At 48.6% G+C, this 15,475-nt stretch overlaps 9 protein-coding genes across 9 annotated transcripts; 5 read left to right on the top strand and 4 right to left on the bottom strand.

The window, feature by feature from the left end:
• Positions 1–51: 51 nt before the first annotated feature.
• Positions 52–372, top strand: PpBr36_11208 (uncharacterized protein; the record flags this gene model as incomplete). The annotated part of the gene is given in 2 exon segments (XM_029898310.1): positions 52–163; positions 179–372. Coding segments are annotated over 2 exon segments (306 nt in total), but the record flags the coding sequence as incomplete, so codon positions are not given.
• A 1,124-nt stretch (positions 373–1,496) lies between these two features.
• Positions 1,497–2,994, bottom strand: PpBr36_11209 (uncharacterized protein; the record flags this gene model as incomplete). The annotated part of the gene is made up of 4 exons (XM_029898311.1): positions 1,497–1,595; positions 1,658–1,949; positions 2,016–2,861; positions 2,933–2,994. 4 exons carry the CDS (start codon positions 2,992–2,994, stop codon positions 1,497–1,499), a joined length of 1,299 nt encoding a protein of 432 aa, XP_029743228.1.
• Positions 2,995–4,264: 1,270 nt separating this feature from the next.
• PpBr36_11210 (uncharacterized protein) lies at positions 4,265–4,557 on the top strand (the record flags this gene model as incomplete). The annotated part of the gene is made up of 3 exons (XM_029898312.1): positions 4,265–4,282; positions 4,346–4,475; positions 4,532–4,557. 3 exons carry the CDS (start codon positions 4,265–4,267, stop codon positions 4,555–4,557), a joined length of 174 nt encoding a protein of 57 aa, XP_029743251.1.
• Positions 4,558–5,530: 973 nt separating this feature from the next.
• On the bottom strand, positions 5,531–5,839 carry PpBr36_11211 (uncharacterized protein; the record flags this gene model as incomplete). Its single annotated transcript, XM_029898313.1, has 1 exon — positions 5,531–5,839. The coding sequence occupies one exon, from the start codon at positions 5,837–5,839 to the stop codon at positions 5,531–5,533; it is 309 nt and encodes a 102-aa protein (XP_029743246.1).
• Positions 5,840–6,394: 555 nt separating this feature from the next.
• PpBr36_11212 (uncharacterized protein) lies at positions 6,395–7,423 on the bottom strand (the record flags this gene model as incomplete). Its single annotated transcript, XM_029898314.1, has 1 exon — positions 6,395–7,423. The coding sequence occupies one exon, from the start codon at positions 7,421–7,423 to the stop codon at positions 6,395–6,397; it is 1,029 nt and encodes a 342-aa protein (XP_029743248.1).
• Positions 7,424–8,724: 1,301 nt separating this feature from the next.
• Positions 8,725–10,191, top strand: PpBr36_11213 (uncharacterized protein; the record flags this gene model as incomplete). The annotated part of the gene is made up of 1 exon (XM_029898315.1): positions 8,725–10,191. Exon 1 carries the CDS (start codon positions 8,788–8,790, stop codon positions 10,189–10,191), a length of 1,404 nt encoding a protein of 467 aa, XP_029743247.1. The 5' UTR covers positions 8,725–8,787.
• Positions 10,192–11,313: 1,122 nt separating this feature from the next.
• Positions 11,314–11,775, bottom strand: PpBr36_11214 (uncharacterized protein; the record flags this gene model as incomplete). The annotated part of the gene is made up of 2 exons (XM_029898316.1): positions 11,314–11,504; positions 11,637–11,775. Coding segments are annotated over 2 exons (330 nt in total), but the record flags the coding sequence as incomplete, so codon positions are not given.
• Positions 11,776–13,554: 1,779 nt separating this feature from the next.
• PpBr36_11215 (uncharacterized protein) lies at positions 13,555–13,956 on the top strand (the record flags this gene model as incomplete). Its single annotated transcript, XM_029898317.1, has 1 exon — positions 13,555–13,956. One exon carries the CDS (start codon positions 13,555–13,557, stop codon positions 13,954–13,956), a length of 402 nt encoding a protein of 133 aa, XP_029743249.1.
• Positions 13,957–13,968: 12 nt separating this feature from the next.
• On the top strand, positions 13,969–14,502 carry PpBr36_11216 (uncharacterized protein; the record flags this gene model as incomplete). The annotated part of the gene is made up of 2 exons (XM_029898318.1): positions 13,969–14,020; positions 14,300–14,502. 2 exons carry the CDS (start codon positions 13,969–13,971, stop codon positions 14,500–14,502), a joined length of 255 nt encoding a protein of 84 aa, XP_029743244.1.
• Between the last annotated feature and the right edge of the window lie 973 nt (positions 14,503–15,475).

The following is a 15,475-nucleotide window of genomic DNA, read 5'->3' on the forward strand; positions in this document are numbered from 1 at the left end:
GTTCCGTTTTGTTTGGTAACCAACGGCCAAATTTTTGTTCCTGGAAAATAGGTCGACACAGACAGTTCAACACAACAATACCCTCCTCTGTTCCACTCTGCCACCAATTTGCCGTCATTTATCAAGACCTTTTGGAGCCTGTCTAACGCCATTCGCTGCCCTGGTTAGCACGCCAAAGAGCGTTATAGGCGCGGTATTGTGGACTACGCACTTATCAGTCCTCGAATTTCTATAGAGCGTGCACCCCTGGATAAATTAAACAACCTTACGGTCTCATCTGTCCACCCTTCCGCTTTTATATACCTTAGCAGTGGGCGTCGCTTTGCCTTCGGTATTTTCCAAATCTATCTTTTCTTCAGTTGTTCCGGTTGAGATGACCTTTGCGAAATATGCCTGTTTGAAAGTAGGGAGTTGATCATGAGGCCGCTCAAGCAACGTAATGAGAAACGCTATTGCTTAAAGGCACACTTCGCCAAGGGACGAGGCCGCATCCAAAACAACAACTCTAAGCTCTTGTCAAAGTTCTTCGACATAGTGCATGAAAATGCAAGATATCAGCAAAGCTGAACACCATTTCCTCCCTGGTGAGGAGTTCCCGTAAAGAGAATGCGATCATGTTCATTATTTGGTTGATCGTTGCTCGTACCTCATTGCTCCTTGGAAGGCCTAAAAGCTCCTTAAAGATCTTTATTACCCTTTTGTCGTCACTGCAAATGCACGCTAAGAGCCTGCATAAACGCGTGACTGATCAAAACACGAATACGAATTGGTTTGATTGGCCTGCACCCAAGTAATCCCTACGTGATTACAGCCTGATGAGATGTAGATCCTCAACTGTCTTTCCAAGGGAAGCAATAGTCTTATGTATTCGAGCGGATGCAGACATGGTGCAGACAAGAGGATGCGGTCGAGAGGGTGCATGCGAGATCCCAGACATATACATTCCACATGCATCTTCTCGACCGCATCTTCTTGTCTACACCCTCTCTTGATTTATACCACTGAATTTTCGAATTGCAAACCATTCAGTGGCTGTTCATTTCAGCTTGGCTTTCGAAAAGTTTCAACTCGCCGCCGCGTCCGAGTCTTCTGTGCCATCAGGGTGGCACAATCGAAGGTGACACTGTTATATCTACATACCCGTTGTTTGTGCTATTTAATCAAACTCCGAGGCATATGCAGTGATGTCCAACCAGCAACATCGAGAATTCAGTTGGCTACAGCAGTAAATGAAGGTGGTAAAGAATTCCATGAGGCTGTTTTTATCCAGCATTAACGTCAAAACAATAGCTATATCTATGCGTCGCAGGATTTCTAACGCTTAATCAGCATTGGGAGCATAATATCTTCAAAGCGCTATACCCTAGATCGTGCTAGCCCACTCCAGTCAATTAACACCAGTTTCAGGGTCATATGACACCTGAAGTGAAGGCCCACATTATCGAGCCACCAGGAAACGAGTGTCAAAAGCACAGGCCACACCTTATCTTGACTTCTTAGGGGTCGGTGCTGTCGCCATGCGCTTGTGCCTTGAAATACAGGGCTGGGCCTTGGAGTATGCCAGTGTTGCCATCATCCCGGCTTCCCCACGAGGTCTACAGCGTTCCTCTTAAGTTAGATAGTCGAAAATTCATAAAGCATGCGGAGGTTTCCGTACCTTATGCAAAGTAAGACCGGCATAAATCTTGATGAAGCCATGGAAGTATCCAAAAAGGATTGACACGGGGACGTAAACGGCGTCTGCTGGGCACCGCCGGATCAAACCTACAAGTTTCACCACTTTAGAAAATCCCAGGAAAGTGAGCTGCGCATAAAAGGTAAACTTCCGATAAACCGGGTTCCAGCACTCAGTTCCCCACCACAGAGCTGCCAATATGAGGAAGTCAAAGGCAAAGGCAAGTGAGGTGAAGGTCGCAATGTGTAGCGCATATGTGCACCACCATTGTTGTCTGTGGAGAAAGAAAACATCTATTAGTTGCTGGGTCTCTCCAGATCTGCGTCGGGGGGAGGCTTACTTCCAAACATAACGCTCTTTAATTAGGCTCGTCCAGTTGCTCCGCCAGTTGCTCCTGGCCCACCTTAGACATTGGTAGAGAAACTTTGTGTTGTTTTCAAGCGTGGTTTCAACCTCGCATTCCGGCTCGTACTGAATCCAAGTTTTCCACTGGTGACTAACGAGCCAACGGCTCACAAAGTTGTCATCGTCGGCCTTGAGGATCTTACCACACCACTCCTCCTTCATGAATCCTTCTCGGAATTCGTAGTCCTGGAGGATTTCAGATCGGTAGGCGCCAGTCCGACCTGACAGGCAAGAAGTACCGCCGTCCATGTTGTGTGTTGCAGAAATTTCAAAGTTGCGTCGCTCAATGTAGGCAGCGCCCAGCCAGTTCCATACCCTGAGCGCCAACCCTCCCTCCCTAACCCTTTTTACCCGCTGGCATGTGCCAACGCCTCCAATTTTCAGGTCCTCGAACGGGGCCAGGATCCACGGCATTATGGTCGATGGCCAGGTGACGTCGTCATCGGCTATGACGGTGATGCGGGTCGTGATTTTGGGTAGGGCCTCGCACACCTGGATACGTTTGTTGGCGTACTGAGTGCTGAGAATGCAGATTTTGGAGCTGGAGAGACGTTCTCTAACCTCTTGCAGATCTTTAAACTTGTCGGCGGTTGTGACAATGATCAGCCGGTGCGGCCGTGTGGCCAGAATGCTTTCAAGCGAGGGCCGAAGCTCGTCCAAGTTGTCGTGGATCGTGGGAATCACAACCGTGACATCATCTGCGGTGTAGGAGGGCTTTATTGGGATCGGCTTAGACTTGTAAGTCCAGTGACTATAGCAGTGGACAATAAGTCTGATGTACCTATGCAGCCTGAGAAGGAAAGGTCAGTAAATTGGTTGGACCGTAGATGCGGAAAGAGACAAGGCACACACCACAGCATGCAGAATGCTATGAGCCAAGGTGTTAAGAACTTGGGAAAATATTTTAGGGACATTGTCGAAACAAATTTCAGACTTGAAAGCCAGCTTTGCATTCAGTAGTAATAAACATGGATGGAAAAGACAACTAGTGGGATGATACAGCCATTAAACAAAGCGATAAATTGCGGGGCCAACAGAAAACAGTATCATACCACGCATGATTCCATGACATCGCTCAAGCAAAAGTAGTTAGAAACGCTATTGCCGAGGGCATACTTCGGTGGGTGACGAGGTCGCATCCCAAACAAACAGCTCTAAGCTCTTGTGGGCGTCTTGGCGGGTGAACTAATAACAAGCTGCACCGCGGTTTCCGTCTAGGAGCATATCGATGCTCAAGCACGTCGTGTCTGGATGGTGTAATCATGATCACTCAAGCAGCGCACCCGTGTCAGTCTCTTCAAGCCGACTAACCCTTGACTGAACGCACCCTGTCGACCGCACTCCTTCACCCACAGCTGTTAAGAAGGCTAAAATTTAGTGAAGAGTGTGTCGATATTCATCGTTTACTCTAGCCACAAGGCTTTCCTCGTCAACAAGCAATGTCTCGTGCAGACTGCCGTTAGATTGGATGTTTACACCAGAACTTTATAGTTTACACCACGGAAAATGGAGTTCCTGCGCCCAATGATCCAAGTACATACACGCATGAGTGTAGCCAGGCTGGGCAAAGCGTGAGGTTGGAAAGGTGGCGAGTTTTTGGGGTTACATTGAAAGGTGGATATTTGGTAGTGCAGAAAATGTAAAGTGTGCGAGAGGGCGCCGGATTTGGTTTACTGTCCAATGTTCCATATGGAACTAGAACGGGCAAACTTCGTGTCCGGTTGATAATTTTCAGGCTGATGGCTGCAAGCTTGCCAATCGAAGTCAGGCCTTTCCGTCCAGCATACGTCGAGCAAGGGTGCTCATGGTTGCCTAGCGGCAGAACAAACCTCTTGTGATTGGGGACTGAATCCAGCGATCTACACAACAACTACGCCCTCTTGACCGCACTCTCTCAAAATCCTCCCCTGTAGATCCCAATTTGGTAAGGGAAACGTGCAATGTAAAGGATACCCTCGACCTAGTTCCGATGGGTATTTCGAATTGCCTTTCAACAACGCAACCAATATCAAGAGGTGCGGTCGAGAGATACGTTATATGTTGTTTCCCCCAAGAAATGAAGAATAGAACGTAGACACCACAACTAGCCAAAATGTTGGTAAATATATAACCAGCATTCGTGTGCCTTAAAACCAATATTTCTGTACCTGGAGCCGCTATCCCAATCCTCAGAAAAGCATCGTCATGTGTAAGCATATACGGGTATGTTTCCCTTACTTTTTCTGTGAAAAAGCCTGAATCAACTAACAACTTAAGCATAAACAGAAGACCTTTACTTGTGGCCACTCCATAATCGTTGTATCGGAATGGTGCGAAAAGTATCAAAATTCTTTGCAATCAAGCATGCGATGCAAGCCCGATATATGTTATCAAATGGATGAAGAGAGTCTGTGCTGTATGTATCAACTTTTGCTGCCATATCGGCGGGCTTGCTAACACTGCTACAGCTAGTTGCAAACATAGATAAGCGGAAGTGATGGGAACCAAGGGTAGCCCGAATTCTGCTTCCCGCTTTTGGGCCATAGAATCTGAACGCTGGTTGTGACAGGTGTACCCTTACCTCTGTCTCTAACTCAAAACTTAAAAGAGCCAGCGGTATTGTGGAGGTATGACATGTGCCGGGAGTGAATAGAGCAATACTATGTGAACGAAAAAGAACGTTTACATGTTTGGTGTGAGCAGGGTTCCGGGGATACCTAGCTGCCGGAGAAGATTGAATATTTTTGGGTTGCGGCGGAGACAGCATACAGGCTAACAGACATGCCAGCGCTAGAGGTCTCTCTAAGCAGACTTGCGAGGGTACGGCCGAGAGGTTGCAGCCGCCAGCATGGCCTCACCCAGGTTCCAGGTACCCACCAGGATGTGCGCGTTTCTCGTCTGTAGTCACGACTGCCGACAAGCCTGTCTTATCACTAGCAAACATATCTTGTAACGCATACCAACACACCATAAGGGACTGTCGTGATTCGCTGCTTCTCCCGTACCTTTGTATGGTCACTTAAGGCGATTTATTTTGAGCCAGACTACCTGCTGAGTTGTGATAGGGAAACCCAGGACGTACGGATGTTGTTTTTGTATTTATCAATATATCTTATTCTCTTTTCAACCGGCAATCACATTCCCGGCTGCTGGTATTAGATTGGTACCGAAAACTGATGCAGGCATCCGGCTCTATCACCACGTATTTGTCGTCAGCCTAGTTGCAGAATGACTGGCACCCCAACCTCCTGTCCTTGATACAACCTTCGAAAGAACCTTCGAGGACCCACCTTAGCGGGACAGTACACCCATTAAGCCGTCACGGTAATAAGATGATTTCTCGCGAGAGAGGTGTCATAGGGTGGGTCTTGGAAGGTTACACAAAGGATTCCCTCGCCTCTTTGTCTTGATATTCCTTGCTCGGGTGGGTTTAAAATGGTCATGGATGGGGTGTATGCGTTATATTCTCGATCATGAGACCACCCCGGGAGCAGTAAATGAAACTCGGCAGGCTGGAGTCGTAAATTTATAGACTGATTTTGACAACACGCCCCCACGCGTTATCCCAATAATCGCGCTACCACATGTCGCCCCTGGGCCGCCAGCGCGCTCGATACCAGTCCAGAGAGTGATCTTGTCAAAGCGCAAGTCCTTGCCTTCCGTGAGGGCCCGCTCAAAAAAGTACGACCCCAACCGCGTCGCCCACTTATCCGTACTCAGTGGCGGGTTTTGGTCCTGACTACCGTAGTACGCGCATATAACGACGCGTCTTCCACCCATCATCATCACCGGTCCAATACAACGATAAAAACAACCAAAGGCAAAACATTGTTTGTATTGTTGATCAGTAGACCAGAAAACGGCACGAGCGAAAGATAAATGATTGGATCATAGGCTTCGAACAAGTCCTTCACAGCCTCGATGACAGTTGTCAATTTTATCTGATACACCGATCGGCCCATGTCCATGAAACCTGCATCATGTACCATTCTCACTGTATGCATTTTCAAGTACCAATATTCTGTTGGGCGACTCGCAAGCCGTGAAAAGGGATATCATTATCAGCAGCTGCATTCCTATCCAGAAACATAACGACGCGCCAGACATTACAGGCGAACGAAAAAAATGCGCCCAATCACTGGGCGACAAGCCCTGAAGGGAAATATAGGTCTCTGCGTGATTCATATAGGGGAAGCTTGCTTTGGCATACATGCGAACTATAGCCATACTCTTTCCCCTTGCGATTCGTACTGGAACACGTAGGTTGCAAAGGTGCGGCAGGATTGGGCTCTTCTAACTTGTTTCTGCTCCTCTTATAGAGTTTCGTAGAGCTCATCAGTGTTGCTTGCCACCATGGCTAGCTCGATTACTTCGATAAAAAAGACCTCCGGTTGGCCGTTTGCCCGGCCCATGTCCCATTTCTGGGCGATCCAGGATATATTTGCAGTTGGCATCGAACCTAAGGTTCCAAAGGCGGACAGAGGACATGAAATTTTCCGTATTGCCCAGCTCGTAGTCGCGCCCCAGCAATGTGTCGATAAACCTGACACCAGCATTAGTGCAGAGCTTGCCCTTGGTGTTTTTAGAGTTTAACATGCGGTCCTCACAACGCTTGAGGAGGCGGCGCAGCTTGTCGTTAAGGCGCTCACCCGATTCGATAAAATCATCAACCATCTCCCTGTTCTCCAGAGTTCGGATATCCGGCATGACTTCGCTGGCACGTTTAATCTTGCCCGAGATCTGGATAAGAAGCAGCCATAGCTCGCCAGCAATGCCAATCATTTCACGACCCTCAGGTCCAGAGTGGACGTGGGCGACCCAATCGTAAATCCACTTGCCCAGGGAGTTGGCGTCGAAAACGCTACCGGCCAAGATGATGGGAATTTCGAGGGGATCCCAGTGAGATAGTGAGTAGCCCTCTGGGATTTGGTGCTTCTTGGCGTCCTCTTGAGTAGCCGGACGATGCTTGTGTTCTGGGGGAGGGGCTTGCGGTCGAGAGTACGATTCGTGTTGTCTCGACGAAGACCTTTTGTGTTTGTCGGAGCCGCCAGGGGCAGTGTTTTTGCGGGTTGGCAAAGAGGGCCGACGACTACGGGCTGATCGGCGAGGCTCCTGGCTTAATGGCGACGCCTTCTCATGCCTGGTAGACTCGTAGTAGGAACCGTAGTAGGAACCGTAGTAGGAACCGTAGTAGGAACCGCAGTAGGAACCGTAGTAGGAACCGTAGTAGGCTCCTCTGTTCTCGATCGACGTGTCATTATCCCATGACGTCTGCGGAGGATGATAGGTTTGAGAAAGCCACGAAGCAGGGTAAAATGCAGTGCCGTAGTGGCCAGAGCTGTTACATCGTGGAGATGGAAGCATTTGGTTATTTTCGGCGGAAGTGCTGGGGAAAATCATATAAAGTAACTTCAGTTAAACTGGGTACAGCAAAGAAGTTGGCAGGCTGAAGCCACAAATCCCAAACCAACTTTAAGGCCAGCGGGAGTTGCCTTTGTGTTGCCTTCCTCTTTTGTAAATGAAATGATAAAGTACACGTAGATAGATTGCTGCTAGACACCGACAGTGTGGTAACTTCCATAACGCGTCCTGTGGCGACGCGTCTCCCTTCTCTTGTTTGGCAATCCCTGACCAGCTGCCGCGTAGTTTAGAGGTGGATCGGCTGATGAAATGTACCGTATGAAAACTCTCCCCTGGAGCAATGAGTGTTCCTGCTATGCTGCATCCACGCCGCAAAGGGTAAACACCGCGTACCATATTGACGCTATGCATTGTTACAACATCCATAAGCCCACAGTGCAACTCAAAAGCAGCCATGAAAAAGAATATCTAAGGGCAGGGTTCCTTGTTTATGATTCCCCCTATGGCGAGTGAAGATATCATGCTTATCAAACCCACCCCTAGCAGCAAGGAACAGCCCGTTGTTACGCATTGAAGGAAACAAGGACTACCGGTACAGGGGGTTCTGATCGCTGGAATACCAACGAGCAGGCTTAATAAATCGTGATGTCCGGGTTACAATCTTCGCCCTCGGATTTGTTACTTCTTACCGACATGACGACGATCCCTTGCCAAAAGTGTCCTGGGAGGGGGACTAAGGACAGATGCACAGATTATGGGATCAAATCATTGGAAAAGCTCCAATGATGTATGTATGGGCTATTTAACCGCGGTATAAAATAACAAGTTTTGTATTTGACAAAGACAAAGCCCAGAGTACAAGCAGTGGCACGTCGTGAAATCCTGCAAAATGCCAACCCAATTCGATTCAGTAAGTGAAAGCTGATATGATTTAGTTTTCCTATCCTCCGAGAGGCGCAGCGTAAAGATCTGAGGGTGGTGGGTCCGTGCAGGTTGCATCGAGAGACGAGCGGTGGAGGCCGGAGGTATATGCTTGGTTGATTGGCATAGGCAGTCGTTGCAGGGAGGTTTGCGAGTTATTAGCTTACCATCCAATCCTGGAATTTGCAGTCCTGAAGACCCAGGTGGATAAGTCGAAGGAACGCAATGGCTTTCTCCCTCTTTAATATTAGAATTCGTACACCCGCATTTGTATCCAGATTGAACGGTCATAGCCTAGTCGTAATGGCCTTTGGTGTGTATTTCATTCATCGACCCCCGATGTCTCCCATGCGTATATCATTCTCACCATAGAATATACACAGGCTTTGTAAACAGCGACACCAGCAGGGCAACCAAATAGACCCCCAGGAGCCAAACATTACAACATGGTACCAGAACCACGAGCATTCTACCGTCTCTGGCAGGAAGAGCGCGTCCTCGAAGGCATATATGTAGTTTTGCCCAAACAAGACGTATGCTCTCTCAGGCTTGTGAACTCGGCCTGCTGCAATCTTGTTACCAAGCGCATCTTCCTTCAAACCCATCTGACGTTTACGGCCACCTCTTTTACCAAGGCCTCGAGAATTAAGGCCTTGTCGATGATCGGACACCACATCCAGCACCTGACTTTTACTTTTGCACACTCTGAAAGTACCTTCCTGCCCCCTCTGGTACACCCAGTTACGGGCCATGAAATGAGCTTTCTCTACACGCCCTACACCCATATGGCCTCTCCCATCAGCAGGGTAAAGTATGGCAACTCAGGCCTCGCTGATGTGCTTACTCAACAGTACCCTCCACTGTTTCACTCTGCGACCAACGTGCCGTCCTTTATCAACACCTTTCTGAACCTGCCTAACGTGCGCCATCTAACCATTCGCTGCCCTGGTCAGGACGCCAGAGAGCGTTATAGGCGGAGTATTGTGGACTATGCACTTATCAGTCTTCGTATTTGTATGGAGCGTGCACCTCTGGATAAATTGAACAAGCTCACGCTCTCATCGGTCCACCCTTCAGCTTTTTTATACCTCAGACACGCACCTGGTTTTGGATGTCTCCCTTCGGCCAGCCGCAGATGGCGCCAAATTCAGAAGCTTTACGTGCAGGTGGACTCATGGGACTTTTGCGGTCCATCACCCGGCCTCGACCACCTAAAGATCATCGAGGACTACATCCGCCTTTTCGCCCCGAACCTTTCAAAGTTCTCCTTTACATGGCTCGGCAGCGGAGGACCATGCCCAATTGCAGTATCAGACGACCCCATGGTTTCTCCCCCGCGCAGCTCCCAGAAGCTTTCCGATGAGTCCACATTTCTCATGAGTCCGCTACTTCCGTGCCATGGACGAAAGCCAATTGCCTTTCCTATGCTTAGACAGCTGACGATTCGCAACGCAACCATGAGTGCGACCCAGACCTCGACCCTGGTTCGAACTCACCAGAGCTCCGTCCGCGATTTTAACTTTGAGAAACACGAGAGAGACCATTACAAGGCAACTGATCTCAGCCATTGCCGTACTAGTTCTGCACCGCACGCCGAGAAACGAAACCAAAGAAAATCCAAACGTGAAAATCCCCTTGGTGAGCCCTCACCAGTAAAGCGCAATCTGGAGCAGGAGGAGGCGCACCGGCGTCTGGCTGAGGACCCCGATGCACTGAAGTCGGAGTTGCAAAAGGCAAAGGCGATGGTGAAGTCCAAGCTCATGCGTGAGCCCTGTACCGGTCTCCCGCAGTCCCCGGCTGTGCTGTGCGCCAGGGATGCGATGCGTCTGAGTGCTGGTACAAGGTCTTGACTAGGAGCTGAGGAACACGAAAGCTTTCATCGCCTCTGTCCGCCTTTGGAATACATATTCAACCCTTGTTGCAAACTTGTATCTTATCCAATCCTTCTCTAGGCTCTTTGGCTTATTGTTTTTACGGATCCGCCGCATGGCAGGGTCGACAGCCTCTGCGCAGAATTTATTTTGCATTTGTACTTCATTCCAGATAATCAGCTTTTTTAAGCAGTCAAACCACTTTATAATCTCATTTCAAAGAGCAAAAGGATGTTTTGCTAAATGATAAACGGATGCGGAAAACGGAATGCGCACCACGTCCGCCGGGAAATTGTAACACTGCAACCCCAGAGGAGGCGACACACAAGGCAACGCCCCCGTTTGCGTTGCAAAATTTTGCCATAGCTTTGAGCAGAACCGTTTTACCGCTGCCACTATGGCCTAAAAATTAGCTTTTGTTATTTATTTTTTGATTTAATATTTATCTTGCGGTTCGTGTGATTAGGTTTAGTCAGCTTTGCTGCGTTCGCAGCAAAGCTGACTAAGTCTAAGCAAGGTATTTACAAGCAGTTCTGAATGTGAGCTTGACCGCTGCGAATATTATAAAAGACTAAAGGACAGTCGATTTCAAAAATGGCGACGCAACAATGGGCAAAAAGTCGGACATTTTCTACAATGTGCCCTCCTTCGCTGCGCTCCATCAAAATGAATGCGGTGACAAAATCCAAAACAGTGCCGAGGGTGAATTTGCGGATCAGTCGTCTGACTGAACGGTCGGTTGTTCTTCTCAGCGCTTCGTCTGTAACGGCATTCAGAATGCGCTTCATGGAGCCCCATAAACGTTCTTGAAGGAGTCCGAGAGGGAAGAAAATGGCGGCGAGTAGATTGTTCCCCACGTGCAGGAGAAACAGGATGGGATTACACCCGAGGCACATGAACAATAGAAGTGCATACGGAATCCACCGATAATTCCACCGAGCATTCTTAGGGCGGTGATTGCCGAAATCTGCCGCTGCTGACAACAATATCTGGATTCAGTCCAGGGCGGCAGCCAAGGTCTGATCTTTCTTGTCATTTCGGGTTGTGAAATACGGCCAGGGATATTCAGCAGCACAGGTTTTTGGAAACTTGCCAGGCGTATCACATCCGAGTAGCTCGGACGCTGCAGCTCAATTTATCAAACCCGGTGTAGCCATCGCTTTTGTTCGGCAGCATTACATACTTGGGCAGCGCCAATCCCAAGAGTTCGAGGGGAAAATGGATCCTACTAATAGCAGCCTCACAGGTTCCCGATATGCACCTCTCCTCCATTACTGATGTTCCGCATACGACTACCAGACTGCAGCCAGGATGAATAAGGGTGCACCACATTCCTTTGCGTACCCCTGTTATTTTAATAAGAACATGATTTTCTATCGTTCCTTTGCTCTGCATGCGTTCACACCTTCGAGGAGAAAGGACACACCCTCTCGGCCGGATCCTCGTCACAATGCCCCCACGCGAAACGTTCGTTCTTGCGCCACTAGGCTGTTGATGCCCCTCACCGCTAATATTAATATCACTTTTCACGGCTTGCGAGTCGCCCAACAGAATATTGGTACTTGAAAATGCATACAGTGAGAATGGTACATGATGCAGGTTTCACTGCCGAGTTTCATTTACTGCTCCCGGGGTGGTCTCATGATCGAGAATATAACGCATACACCCCATCCATGACCATTTTAAACCCACCCGAGCAAGGAATATCAAGACAAAGAGGCGAGGGAATCCTTTGTGTAACCTTCCAAGACCCACCCTATGACACCTCTCTCGCGAGAAATCATCTTATTACCGTGACGGCTTAATGGGTGTACTGTCCCGCTAAGGTGGGTCCTCGAAGGTTCTTTCGAAGGTTGTATCAAGGACAGGAGGTTGGGGTGCCAGTCATTCTGCAACTAGGCTGACGACAAATACGTGGTGATAGAGCCGGATGCCTGCATCAGTTTTCGGTACCAATCTAATACCAGCAGCCGGGAATGTGATTGCCGGTTGAAAAGAGAATAAGATATATTGATAAATACAAAAACAACATCCGTACGTCCTGGGTTTCCCTATCACAACTCAGCAGGTAGTCTGGCTCAAAATAAATCGCCTTAAGTGACCATACAAAGGTACGGGAGACGCAGCGAATCACGATAGCCCCTCTGCCTCTTAGTTTCTCGGAGCTTATCGTCAAGCAAGGAGCCCCAGGCTGGGTGATTCAAAGCCCCGGGGACAACTGGCGGCCGGAAACGATCAAGGTCGCCCAAAGCAGACTTTCGAGGGTATGGGCAACCCCGGTTAACTCGTATGTGTGATTACCCCCTGCGCGAGCATGGGTGTAGCCGATGTGAAGAAGCTGGCATCCGGAACGATTAGTACTGCTACTATAAAAAGTGACTGCGTCCACACCCCAGCTCCAAAGCAGCCGTGAAAAAGAACATCTGATGACCGGGTACATGCTCCCTGTTCACTCAGTGGATAGACAACCAAAACAACGCGCCACCCGCAAGCAACACAAATCATGCCCAATCAACCTGAAAGATAAACGGTGAACAAGGAGGCCTCCACAAAGGAGAAACTGTGTAACTCACAAGCCCATATCCCACCACACCTGCTCTCATTGCTCGCCGACTAAGGTGGGACGAGCAAACAATGCATACTGGATCCACAAAGAACGCCCACAAAAGAAGGATGCGGCCAAAGCATACGTATGCAGCCAACGTGGCAATAAGCGAAGGATTGCCAGGATATGAGCAGTCTGTTCCGTAATAGACGCAGTCCAGTCCCCCTCTCTCTCCTAAGATGATCCACTCTAAATAATCGCCTCCTCCTCTACGCGTGTTGAGTGCTGTTATTTATCCAAACAAACCCGCCGATCAGTCGCGTCTTATGGTTGGTTGTTCTCCTTGGTTGAGAAGTAAGGGTAGTGGGAGCGTCGTCGCGAGCGCCAGTGCTGTTTAGGCTCTGATTGGAGATTCCAAAGTTTTCACGGTTGTTAGGTTCCAACTCAGGGATATGATGCAAGGCCGGCACCAGTGGCAATCGGCTCCATTTGGACGCGAACGTGAACTTGGTATATCATTACGCGCCAAAGTCCTCGCTGAAGCGTGTCCATCTGGCGTCAGGGGGCACCTAGCAAGTCGCCCGTGCGAGCTCACGGCCATTTTCGTGGGAATCTTGGCTATAGACGCTTGAAAAGGGAGGATGTGCTTGCCTGTGGAAACCTGTTCCCATGATTCTGCCGTAATGTATTGAGATCGATTTCTTTAATCTCTAACGCTGTTTTAGAAACAATTCTGTCCGTTTTGTCATTCCCAACAAAAGTATCGACCCGTCAAACACACAGCTACGTCTCGAACCATGGATTGTGCAACATTTGCCGTATACCACGACGTCGACCATTTCGATGCTGGTAACCTTGCCGAGCAGGCAAGCCAAACCAGTTCTCAGTCTAGTGGAGGTATCAACCTTCATGATCCACTTCATCCTTTATTGGTGGGATCTTTTGTTGCTGCCTGGGGTGGGCCCGAAAAACCGACTGCGCAAATGGATGAAGACGAAGATCTTCCTTTACCATGGGGTCAACACTCCCTGAGCTCAACCGGCCAAAGCCAACTTTATGGGCTCCAGCAGACAGCTAATACGGATCTTGCGCAAACCACCATCTCCCTGGAAAAAGAGAAAGTCGGATACCCAGTTATGGATATACGTTGGGCGATGAGCCGCCATACAATTGCGAGGCCACCGACAAAACCCACCTGAAAGCAAATTGTAATGCTGGTGGTTGTACCCCAGTCAATGCTGCTACCGCTACCGGCAGCCAAAGGTGCGTTTTGCAAATCGAAGAGAGGGATGCGGAAACTGGCCCGACTCAGGTTGCCATGAAAGGGACCTTGTCTAAAAGTTTTAAAGCAACAGGAGAAAATCGAGGGGCCGGAAACCAAAGCGCAGCAAGGCCAATGGGGTTAAGAAATATTGTTGTAAAGACTGTGTGGCAAGCTATTACACCCTGTCACATCTGAAGCGCCATCAGAAGTGAGTATCTCTATCTCGGGATGATCGCACTTAAAAGATAAAAATCACAAAAAGCTAAAAGCTAAACAAGCTTGCAACAGGAAACATAGTAAAACCTTTGATTTCACCTGTTTAATATGTCAAAAACAAGAAACCCGCAAGGACAATTTTGCCAGCCACGTCTACAGACACACCAAGAACAATGGCGGTTATGCAAGGATCAAGTATCACCCAGAGGCAGAGAATTACTTGAAGTCCATCAAGAACGGCGAGCCTATCGAGACGTTAGAGTGATGACTTATCGTGAATGGGACGGTGACTTTACCCACGTGGGTCAGTCGTGAGTTGGAAGGCTAAAAAATATCCGGGTCATGCATCTAAGTTTTCGGGGATAGAAGAGTGTAAATGTTACGTCGTTTTGACCTTGTTGATTTGAGTTTGGCCTACCAACTGTCGTCCCCCAAGGAGCTCTAATTGGCTCAAAATAAGGCAACGTTCCAATACTAGCTGAAAATCTTTATTCGCCGACGCATCTTCCAACGTTTCCGACTGACCGACGTAGGTGTAGCTGCCGTTCAAATCACAAGTCGTCTTCTTTAAACTCTCCTGTCAGTTCGAGTCAGGCCACCATCTGCTGTCAGGCGTGACGAATGGATCTCACAGGTAAATGGCAGGGCCGGAAGAAATCCGTATGGTATTACGCGCGATTTCATGAGACAGTGATAGCACCTAAAAGACTCTGATCTCCTGTGAAACAGCCTGACCGCAACCTCGGGCTTACAGCAGCAGCAGCAGCACATTTCCGTACATAAGGAATGCCGATGGCTTTTACATCCTAGAACATACCAACAAGCCCACCGATTAGTCGGCGTGACGCCTTGTATTCTAGACATAAACTTAGATACAGCGTACGTAGGCACTATTAATCTTCCAAATCTTGTTTTACTCAGCTTGTTTTTTTCTCTCCCTTTGCTTCGTACCCTTCCAGTCTGTCCATGGCCCCTTGCCTCCTTCGCTGTGATCAATGTTGACCCAGGAACTTGGTCCAGATTCCTAGTCAAGCTGATAAAGTGATGCTGACTCTGGTTATCTACTAACTTGCATGCGATTTCACTGGTCGTTTTCAACACGCCATAGTGTAAATCGAAAGCGGGCTTCGTGAAGAGTGGTGAGTTCAGATCTGATGTCTATATATATAGCGCAGTTACAGTTTGAAAAGCGAATCAACAAAGAATGAGTTGAAAAAATATTAGACCGACAAGCGCCC

Source organism: Pyricularia pennisetigena (assembly GCF_004337985.1).
Source record: "Pyricularia pennisetigena strain Br36 chromosome Unknown Pyricularia_pennisetigena_Br36_Scf_20, whole genome shotgun sequence".
Taxonomy (NCBI): domain Eukaryota; kingdom Fungi; phylum Ascomycota; class Sordariomycetes; order Magnaporthales; family Pyriculariaceae; genus Pyricularia; species Pyricularia pennisetigena.